This window comes from Morone saxatilis, unplaced genomic scaffold (genome assembly GCF_004916995.1).
Source record: "Morone saxatilis isolate NCDOM2014 unplaced genomic scaffold, NCSU_SB_2.0 Contig10, whole genome shotgun sequence".
In the NCBI taxonomy this organism is placed as follows: Eukaryota; Metazoa; Chordata; class Actinopteri; family Moronidae; genus Morone; species Morone saxatilis.
Window position 1 is genome coordinate 17201768 of NW_023339652.1, and position 11696 is coordinate 17213463.

An 11696-nucleotide genomic window follows, 5' to 3' on the forward strand; every position below is an offset into this window, starting at 1 on the left:
ACAAAAATTTGAGGGTTTTGTACTACCCAGGTCTCGTGGGTTAGGTTCAATGTTGAGTTAAATGATAACGTTTAATTTATGAACAAACTACAAGTATTTTCTGTGTTTATTTCTTTTAGTAATTAATCAAGGGTTTTGCTTTGGGAGCTCTCTGTTCAAAAAGGCGTTTCCAGTGTCTGTTGAGTGGGGAGTGTATTAGAAATATATGAGGGGGCTGTGCACATTTCAGCAGATGTTTATGAATGTTATTGAATACATGGGGCGCGGCGGTAGGGTTGCGATTGACTATGTTGTTGGTCTAATACGAGAAAGGGTTACATTTTCAGTAAGGCAAGAAGCTTTAGAAATCCAATGGGGTTTTTTCATGTTGGGTGCGTCAAGGGGGATCCAAGCCAGGGGGTTCAACATGGCTGAAGCCCAGGATTCTACACCCTGTCCAGCTGGTGTCAATGCCGAAGAAGTGGGGTGTTAGGTTGATGAGTGGTATGTGGAAGGTGTTGCTAGGAAGGTTCGAAATGGTGGGAGTGTTTTTGGGCAAAATGGAGAGCTGTTATGGTTTCTTATGGTAGAAGGTTTTGAAACGGCAGGGGTTATGTGTGTGTGTCTGTGTGTGGTTGTGTGTGGTGGGCAAACGGATGTTGAGGTGATAGTTGTTGACCTTGTTTTGGGGTTTGTGGTCTTGACAACGGGATGCTGAATAACCCAATATGGACCCCAAAAAAAAAAAGTGGATTTGGGATCACATCCAGTGATTATTGTCCGAACCACAAGATTTGGGTTTCATGAGAGATAAGAAGCGAGTGAAAGACTATGCCAGTCTGAGGTCCAGGAGGTTTATACATGAATTGTCTGTGTGTAGTTGTGCGTGTTCAGGAGCACGTAAGTTGCTGTTCTCACTTTATGGGGAGACTGGGTGAATCAGCAGTTATCGGTCAGCTGTTAAAAACTAAAACATGGCGTGGCTGCTGGCTTTGCCTTAGTACATCTCTGAGTGAGCCATGCCGTGATTTACGATGCGACCATAATTGCAGTCTGGGTTGAGTTGGTGGAGGAGGTGGTATGCGACGGGAGTGCGATTTTCCCGTCTACTATGCGTGCTGACGGGAGTCGGGCTGAGGGGTGAGCTAATTAATTCACATGAGCGTGGAGTTGGATGTTTGGAGCTAATTTAGGCTTGGGGGCGGATTAAGGAGGCTCCGGGCAAGAACATGCCTGGGATGCTGTGGACGATTAAAAACAGGAGGGCGTTGTGCTGCTTTGTGTTGGTAGGTTGCGAGAAGAAAATGGAGCGGGGTGTTGGACTAAGTTATTTTGTTAGCATACACTGAGTTCAGTCGTAAAAAAACAAAACAAAAACACCCTAATTTGGATTTTTTATGTTTGGGTGAAAATAATGTGGAATCCCGGTGATAATTAAGGAACCATGAGTGTTACATTGGCACAATCTAGAAAACGTAAATAAAGTTTGATATAATGTTTGACTTTATGGTGCAATGCAGGGATGTTCGAAAGGCTCCAGGTTGAATATTTTGAAAGATTTTTGGATGTTGGTATTTCTGGAGAAGGGTGTTTTTCTCCCAAGGTTTGTCAGCGGTCTTCTAATGTATTTTTCCATGAGCTATTGTCCAGTATCTTTCTCTTTAAGGCTAAGTGTTTTTTAATAAATAATATTTTTCCAGTGATTGGCATGAGAAGATCTAACTAAATTGATCTGTAAGTGTTTGTGGTTTAATTACAGATTTTATTTTTTGATGCCAAGCATGATGGCTGGTCGTGTGTTATAAGGTGAAAGGATTGCTTTAATTATTTTTGTGATTGTTTTATTTGTGGTTTATGTTTTTTGTGTTAACGTGACTGGGAGTGTGTTGTTAGTAAAGAATTCATGTCCATTGTTTTGATGTGAAGAGTCAGTGCGGTTGTTTAAGAGGAATGGGGTTAATGAGCTGTTAATTTGGTGTTAAGGATTGATGTGTGGGCCTGTAGACATGGATAAGCATCAGTGGTTTGATGTATGGAGATTGCTTTTTGTTTTTACTGGATTTTAAAGAAAATGGGTTTTGATACTGGGGGGGTACGAAAGGGATTAAAGAATTGTTTTGGCCCGTAGTTTCAGATGTCGAGGGTTAAGGGAGGTTTAAATAACTCGTTAGGGTGTGCTGAGTCTACTTATTATCCTAGAAGTTTCTGTTTGGGGAACAGGAATATAATTTATCCTCTGGTTGTAAATAATAACGAATGAGAGAGAAAGAAATGTAGACAGTTGATTATATTCAAAGCTGTAAGGCCCCAATGAATAGTTCCCAGTCTAAAGCTAATCTTAGTTTGTTTTTAGTGCCTACAGAGAGTTGTTGCTAAAACACGTGGGTAATAAGATACCCAGTGACTGAGCTTTGTAGAGAATGATATTGTTGGTTCTTGAGTGAAACCCAAGATGAATTTTTTGCCATGGTGGCATGCAGGCAACGTTTGTTCTGTGTTGTTGGTGGTGGCCCAAAAAGGGGGTTGGAGCCGAGTGCAGAGATGATAACAGCTTTTTACATTAAATTCTGTGATCGTGTTTCCAGAAGTGGAAGGCTTATTTTAGGCTCTGAGATTTTTCGTGATTCAGTGTAGGAGTTACAGCTCAGGTGATGAGATTAAAACAATGTGCGTAATTGAAAATGAGTTGTTTTATTAGATTTTCTTCCAGTTTAAAAAGTACCTCGATGATCTGGAGGGCCAGGCCGGTTTGTGGTGGGCAGGCAGGCTTTTATATTCAATCTAGCAAGAAGTGAGCTGGATGAGCTATGCACTTCCAGTACAGTGGTGTATATAATATATTCTATGAGTCTACTGTGATTTTGTTAGTATATTATTCCATGGTGTTATTGTTCATTGTTATCATTACTTGTGTAGCCCCTGTGGGCAAATGGTGCAAAAAGTGTTAAGACTTAAAATAATTTTAGATCTTGTCGTGATCTTAGTTGTTAGTATAGTTAGCAAAAACTAAAATTTTGGTAAGCTTCCACATTGAGGATTTTTGCTTTTCTTTGGTTATGTGTTAAGGTTCCATGTTTTTTAAAGAATCATTTCAGGATTTAGGCATTCTTGGTTTTCTTGATACAGGAGATTGGCTAAAATGGTATATTTATTTAGGTAGGCTTGTATTGATTTACAATTTTTTTTTTATGTGCCCATTAAAGATTGTAAAGTCCAAATAATTCCAGTGTTTCTGTGATGGAAATAGTCTAATTTTCGGTCTGTAAAGTAAATGATCTGTTTTCGAGTTTTGGATTGGTTAACAGACAAAAAATAATCAGCAGACTAATAAATAGTGTAAATACACAACAAAACTGAGATACTGCAAAAGAACTGCTTTCTAAGACCATTCTTGCAACGTTTTACTTAACAACTCCATTTGGAGTCAGGGCCAAAGGGCAGCAGTATGCCAGCAGCCACAGCGTTAACAAGGGATTTCTGCCCTAACTGCCTCTGTTTGTGAACACAGTGTGTAGGGATTAGACTGCGCTGCAAGCAGCTCAATTAGAAAAGAAAATAAAGTCAGTGCACTGAGTGCTGCTCTGATTTGAATCAGGGAGTGGCCCTGGGGCTCTCCACAACACTGTTTTGAGTTTTGTTTAGCTAAATAAGAGCAACTGATCCAACTGGTTACAGTCCAGTCTATATACATCTCCACTAATCGCTCTCATGTGGGTGCAGGACAAAAACAGCCTGCATGGAGACAGAAGAGATTGAGAGGGGCCACAGGTTGATTATAAACTGTTTGGTCCATTGGGGCTACCCTAGCAAGAGAGCAGTTTTACACCCAAATATTTGAAAGAAAAGAGAGAACATCTGAAATAAATCTAGTAGACACTTTCATTTAGATAAGCGGATGAAGTTAAGTGAAGTGAAAACTCTAGTGAAATGCCAGAAGCTAAAGGGTGTTTAGTTATGACAAGATTATTCTGCACTCTAAACGTGCATGTGCTCATTTAACGCCCACACACACCAAATGAGGTATATTTTCCAGCCCGGCCAGTCCTGCCACTCAGATCTCTCAATTGAAGAAGCTGGCGTAACTAACAGCAGAGCTCAATGGGCTCCTCACAAACAAACACAAGCTTTATCTAAATGTCTTCTGCTGATAGGCTTAGTCATTTTCATGATACGCTCTGAATAAACAGAACAAACGCAGACTTCAGATCCGGCAATACATCAGATACGGCTTACAGTTTTCTGTCACTGTTGCTATCTGATCCTAACAAGCCCATAAACAAACGTAACATGAGACGAATCTACAAAGGCTTGAATTAGCTCTAATTTATGTTATAATGCCTTTATTGCTTTGAGTTTTAGCCCCGATTTCATTTTGTTAATTTTTGTGGAATAAAATGAATATTGTATGACTTCACCCATGAATGGACTGTGACTAAATGACAAAGGAAAAATGTAGACTCCATTCACTTCTTCTCATAGTGGGTCTTTAAAGCAGTACAAGGGGCTTCCAACCTCTGCTGTTTACACCAGTGTGGAAAGCTGTGGTGTTTATATGACCCGGCGCTGAATGTCTGACGATGTGTTTTACCTTAAAGTCGAAGCTGCAGAGGCTGACCGCGTCACTCTCATCCTTCTCTCTGCGCTTCCGTTTCTGTGTAAAAATGAAGAGGGAGGTTATTAGCAGCAATTCAACACGCACCACTGGAATATGTCTTATCATTCACCTGTGACTGGGAGTCCGGTCAACCATGGGCGCTTACACAAGTAGCATGAATCTGGAATACACACTCATTCAAATTCTTTGAGTTTGGTGCATTTCTTTTGAGAAGCCTGAATGACAAAGACTAAAAAGGCCTTGCATATGTAAACAACTAACATGCTGAATATATTTTCTTAGCTTTGTGCTGTAGTACACATCCTTGTCTGGGGGCCAACATGAGACTAACATGAAGAGCGATTTATGACCCCTCCATTCCCGGCTTGTACTTCAGGCCAATTATGCTCATTGCCCCCGTAGCTCTATTGTAAAAGCTACAATAGGCACTGCTGGAGGTCTTTCTGGGGACAGGAAAGGGTTAATTGGGCAGCGGGACACTTTAACACCTGCATGTGGACTGTCAGTCAGTCAGCAGGTGAGAAGAGCGGTCTGGCCTGTTGGGGCTGAGGGTTATTAAAGCCCAGAAGAGCACTGGTGGCCTCTGGGACTCCTGGGGCTCCGTTACTGCGGTCCATTAACCATGGAGGCCAGACTCTGGCGAGACACACAGGACGTTAGGACCTGATTGACCAGCGAGGTGAGGAGCGCCAAAATGGACACATAATGGTCAGGGGTGGCTGACGATGAATGACTGAGCTGTGTGTTTGTTTGTGTTGAAGCGGAGCGGTGGGGCAGGGCATTTCCTCTCTGACGGGCTAACCTGTTTGTTTTTCCACGTTCGTAAAAAATGTAAGAGCTATCAGCTCAACAACTTGAAATACATTTCAGCTGGTGCTGTGACTGATTGTTCACACAGCAAATGAATAGCATGGTTTGTTCAAAGCTGGTTGCATCTCAATAGGAGGCTGTGAATGGAGCAGTTAATAAAAGATTGTGTAATTCACTTCTGCTCAGCAAACTTTCATTCAGTGCCAGTGTCAGCTGAGCACAGCAGAGAAGTGTCACTGTTGGTTTTAAAGCTAGCCCGGGAACAAACTGACAAGCTAACAGCCAGATATTAAATGGCAGAGACTAATCAATTATTGCCACTGTTTAGTGCTCTCAAACTGAAGTGATAACACTGTGATAACAACTTTACACCTTTTCAGTCACCTAATAATAGGTCATAATAACGATAATAGTTTTATTCTATAGATAAATACAGTAATATACTCCTCAAAAGAAACTTTTTTGAGTATAGAGTATGGGAAGCCACGCCTTCAGTCATGGTGACAGCCTTGGGATTTTTGGATTGAGTGGGAAAATGGGGGCTCTACCTTGTCCCCTTGTACAAAATATATCAGGAAATCAATATAGGACTGTATGCTGGAGAGAGACAGCTTTTTCAAGTCAAGCCAAGTCAGTGAGAGAATATTCACGATTATTACAAAGTGCTCTATATCATGAGATATGATATTATCGTATATCATCCCATCCCTAATATTATAATTCAAAAAAATAATTAATTCCCCTTACAAAACAAACATTTTAAATGTATTAGGGTTTGTGTGATGTGATGAACAGTTCACGAGACTGAACATTAACCTGATAACTTTATGTGTATACATAAGCCAATAACGGTGGGCAACATAGTTACAATGCAGAAGCTTTTTAGCATTCACTACCAATAATCTATCATGATAGATGACAGACAGATGATAAATATATATGTGATTTTTATATCAGCAGCGATTGTGTAAACTGTAAAAAAAAAAAAACGGTTGTGACGTGCTGCTCTGATTGACTGCAAAATGAAAGTACAATGTAATAACTCATGTTACTCACGTTATATTTTCTGAAAATATAATTAGTTTAATTAGAAGACGAAGCAAACAGGGCCATGGTTTGGTACCTCTTTGCTGCTACACTCCAGACACTATCCAGTCGGGTCAGTCAGTGAGGTTTATTACTCAGGCCTGCTCTAGGTAAGCTTCATGTTTTGTACCAGCTCTTGGCAGAACATCAACTTTTCATACACTGCTTATTGGACAGTATTGGTGTGTTTGTAGAGGAGTTATACATATGAGAAGAATAACTTTCAGACTAGGTTATACAAACATCAGCTTAATAGGGAGACTAAGAAAAGCCTGAATAGTGGTGGTGGGTACAGTTCAGAAGGTCAGCTGAAGTCTGCAGCTCATTGTCCGTGAAGCGTGCGTGCTAAGTGTGAAGGCCCCCTCCAAGTTAAATATTGCTATAAGCTTGGGTCTTACACACGAGATAAAAACGACACCAGACTAATCTCTGTGCAAAAACAGACACAGCGGGGAAAGGGAGAAGAAAAGTGGGCCCGTCCTGTTCCTGCCACCTTTGGAAATCACTCCGTCAGCAGCTTGCAGATAAATAACACCCTCCAAGCAGCGACTTGTTCCAATGGTGGGCTGGGTTCAATGTAAATACTCTGACTCAACAAACACACCCCCACTGTCTACTCATCACAGGCACACACACACGCACACACACACACACGCACAGACTGAGGCTATAGAAACTGTTGTGACCTGAGCCTGATTACGTTGTGTTGTTACATAAAAGCACGATGATGTACACAGACAACAGAAACACAAAGACACAGCCATAATGAACACTACACGCAAGTTTCAACACTTTGAGACAGAAAATGAGGGGTTTTGCATTTTTGTCTTTAGATACCAGCCTGATGATAGAGGCTTGATCGGCTGCCTGGAAGATTCAAACAATATCACAGTTTCATATTACCATGACACCATGGGTTGGATGTTCAAAGGAAAAATCCATCCTTTGACCTGACAAACTGCTCATTCTGACGCAGGCCTGGATTCCATAGGCTAAACTTGCCAAGAAATACTCATACAGTTCAGTGAAAAGGAAGATAAATATTTACTGTACGGACAGAGGAGGTAGAAAGACCTTGTGTCTGCAATTTAAATTTGAACATTCAAAGGCTTTAGCAGTGTTGCTTGTGTAACAGTTGAAAAAAAGTGCATTAAGTCAAACGGAGTGTGAAAGATGTATGTTGATGTGTGTTTTTTCAGGGGGAGGGAAGTTGGAGGGAAGCTGGGTGGAGCAGTCCCCCCCCCCGGTCATTGTTCTGCTCCATCTCAGTCTCATGTAAATGACAGTAAAGCCACGAGTCGGTCTGACAGAGTACACACAGGCCTAGAGCAGAGTTCACGCTGACAGCACTGCGTGATAAAAAATGCAACCACTTCATCCATTTTTAGAGACTACTGTGTTAAAGCTCCCTGCAAAGTAACATATGGCTGTCCGTAAAAAAACAACTGAACAAGGCTTAGTCTGATCAAATATCTACTAGCACACAATCCTTGTACATTGCTTTGTAATGTTAACAGGGCATTTCTATAGTTTCCCTCTATATCTTTGAGATAGAGTCTAAAATGATTCCTAGTGACACCTTTGCAGAGTTGCAAAGTCATTCATAAGCTTTAAAACAAGTATCTCTATTTCTCAAAGGTGAATATTTGCTGGCTTCTTAGTCTTCTATGATATTGAACTGAATATATTTGGGTTTTGGACTGTTGTTAAGATAAAATAAGCCATTTTCTATTCAATTGTTCAATATTTGTTTTTGTGTGTACGTATGTACAAACCAAATAGCCTGTGCTTCTCCTTCCAAAAAAAAGGACCCTCTGCATTTCCTGTTGCCCTGTGTGTAAACTAAGGCTAGGCTAATGCAGCGCTTTGTCAGATGACATCATGTTGCGTGAGGCAAAAATTGAGCCGGGTTCAACTCTTTTACAGTAAAAGCACCCATTTTTGTGCCAGAGCCCTCTGCACTGAGCTAAGTCAGTCCGAGCACAGGTTTACAGTAACGTTGGCTTGTCATTCAAGTGGGGCAGCAGAATATACCAAATGACGTCAGTTCCAGAGTATTTTAGGATTGAGCTTCATGGGTTTCATATATATATATATATATAAATATATAAAAGAAATAAATGTTTAAATGAGCTAAAACTGTTTAAATGAGCTAAAACTGATCAGATATGGTCACTGACTGCAGCAGTTCAACATACCCTTATGGTCCCCTGTCAAAAGCCTGTGAAACATCACAGAGAGCTAGTAAAAACAGGCAGAAATTGCATTTTACTTAAACACGTGTCATCAACTATTAAAAAGGCATGAATCCAAGACTCTGAACAGCTGCAATGCAACATCAAAGTGCGACGTATCTGCAGAGGGATGATACAGCTGTACAGGGTTCTCTTATTGAAATGGATGGATGTCCACTGGGGAGCAGCACCTCGGATGAATAATCAAGGCTTCAGTGATATAAATCCTGCTCTCTGTGGAATGCTGAGGAATCTCTAGACAGTCAGCGGTTGAAGTGTTTAGTCAAGTCAGTCTTAGTTTGAATATAAATTGCTGTTGATATGGGCAAGGCCTTCCCACAATAATTACCAATGTTTGCGTGAAAAGCCTGACGCGACTCAGCAGCTGACAGCCATATTAAATCACGTCGCCTGATTAAAGCTGGAATGCTGCTTTATCAGACGGGACACTCTTGAGGCTGACATCTCTGGCCGCCTGAACTTGTTGCTTGAAGACACAGAATACCCACAATCTGACTCTCGCTGTTGTTAATTACCTTCGCATTCCACCAAAAGGCAGTCTGGTTTGATCTGCTCCACCTTGACACTGGGCTGGAAACCTGACTCACATTCTGGCCATGACAGAAAGCCCCCTCAAGGCCTCGTACCTGATGTAGTCTGAGAAAATGCACCAAGCGCTTGGGGAATGCTCACCTCGCCTGCTTCCAAGGTTTGCCTGGGGGCCAACGCACCCCCACCCTATACCTAGTTCTACCCAGCCAGGGGTATAAAAAAAAATTCCCCCCTAACCACTTCAAAGCCCAAAGACCTGGCAAAACTTTATTCAAAGCCTTGGCAAAACCTACGAGTTTAAAGTGGCAGGGTTGAGATAAGAGGGCCAATGAGACAAAGACACATCCAGGATTCTTTTATCGCTCGCTGTTTGGTAGATTTATAAATGACAGATAGAATTGGGGAGAGTAAATTAAAAGAATGAGCTAAAGAGGTCCACATGGTTTTGGTGGATGAGCTAAGCGTGCTATGTTTGCGAATCAAAGGCAGCAGGCTGGCACGAGATAAAGAGCTGTTGGCCCTCTCTCTCCGACCCCGCTTTTATTTCTCCTCCTCTGCCTTCACATGAGCGATGGATTGTGTTTCGGGCAGCTGTAAAGCCTGGAATGGCTCCACGCTCGTCATTCTGCTCGCCGTCTAATCTGCTCGCTCTTTTCTGTTTCTAATCAGCTCGTCTCATTTAAGGCTGACTGTAAACCATAAGCAGGCCAGTCTATTACAGACGGCAGCGGTTTGTAGGCCATTATGTTCCTCTGGTAGGGGGGGATAAGAAATCGGAGCAGGCTGGATTTCCTTTATCCAGCATTTGGTCTCTGGCTACATGAACAGGCCTTGTTCAGCCATGAGGGAGCCACATAACAGTCATCACGTTCCCTCAGTGAGGTATTAGATGAAGATACACGCTCAGTGCTGGGAGCTGCCAAGGGGAAAGCTGGCCTGGAATGTAGCGTTTATAGATTCTGCTCCACTGATAGCACTGTAAAACCAAGGTACAGGGATCAAGGCTGGTGATTGCTGTGAAGGATAAAAGCCAGGTCCAGATCTTAAGCAGGCCTAATTGAAGCAAGGCCAATATTTTGGATGGGTTGTACTCTGGCACAGGACAATAACTTTAACTTGCGACTGCATTTGCAACAGTACAGTCATCACAATAAGCTGAAATGTCGCAGACAGTCAGACCTTGTGTCGAGAAGTCTGTAAATCTTAAGTAGTGCTACAGGTGCTCCTTGGTGCCAGCAACCACTGTTAAATGCAACTGTTCTGTCTTCTGACACATATAGGCTATTACATATCAGGCTGGGTAAAGTGCCTGTAGAGAGTCTTTTTCTTTTTTCTTTTATATTTTTTTTTGTTATATCATTTGTTCCCCTTTTTCTGTACCCTTGATACACTCATACACACTCCAACAAATCCGTGCATATGCACAAAGTCACACAAAGCCACAAACTGAATACTTATCCTTACCCTGTAATTATCAGATAACATGTCAGCCACACTGTTACATAAACTAATTCTCCTGTAAACATATGCATACTTGAACCACTGTAATTGTCTTGTGTTCCTTGTTTTGTGTAGCCCCCAACAAACGTATGTTTGCACTGAAGAGCCTGCAATCTTAAGTATTTCTTTTTAACTAGAGATGTCTCAACTGTAACTGGCGGCGGTAGGTCACATCAGCCATTATTGTTAATTCTTTGAGTAACTTGATAACAGGCACAAAAAAAAATGGCTGTTGTGCTCTCTGTAGGCAGTTTCTGTAGTAGTGTTTATGGAGTAAAGAGGCATCACTCTGTAACATTACTGCACAACCGCAGATGGTCTGCTCTCCAACAACAACACAATGACGCATCTTCTCTTCTCTCTAACTGATCACCTCACGTATGTTCCAGGAGAATTTTGAAAGAAAAAAAAACCCCATAATACATCACCACTTGAGTAATTCAGTATCATTTTTATAATAGAGTCGAAACTCAGCTAATTTGCTTCATCGGGACTGTGTGGATGTGGTTTGATCAGATTTTACTGACAGCACTGAAACACGCACAATCCCACAACTGCAATCATATTTGGACTCAAATGCTGCTAACAGCAATGTTCCGATACCATTTGTTCCTTCCTGATAGGGATTCTTAAACCTGAGCTTTGAATATCGGCAAATACTGAGAACTGATCCAATACATGAGCAATAAACTACACTTTGTCAGAGTAGGGTGGGTCATGACTCTACTATCCTCAAGTAAAGGTTAATGGGACACTGCTGGGAAGGCAGGGTTTCCCGTTTCGGGGCGAATAAGTTATGTAGTACTGGATCGTACGCAAACTCGCCGATACCTAATACCGCATTTTAGGCAGTATTGGAGGAATTTCTAGTATCGGAATAACTCTATATTAGGGGTGGGCGATATGGACCAAAAGTCATA

General features: G+C 41.6%; 1 protein-coding gene across 1 annotated transcript in view; it reads right to left on the reverse strand.

The window, feature by feature from the left end:
• net1 (neuroepithelial cell transforming 1) overlaps nucleotides 1–11696 on the reverse strand; it is a 25044-nt gene that overhangs the window by 11697 nt on the left and 1651 nt on the right. The window contains exon 3 of the mRNA XM_035676030.1: nucleotides 4568–4630. Within this exon, the coding sequence (XP_035531923.1) occupies nucleotides 4568–4630 (63 nt within the window). The remainder of the gene's footprint in view (nucleotides 1–4567; nucleotides 4631–11696) is intronic.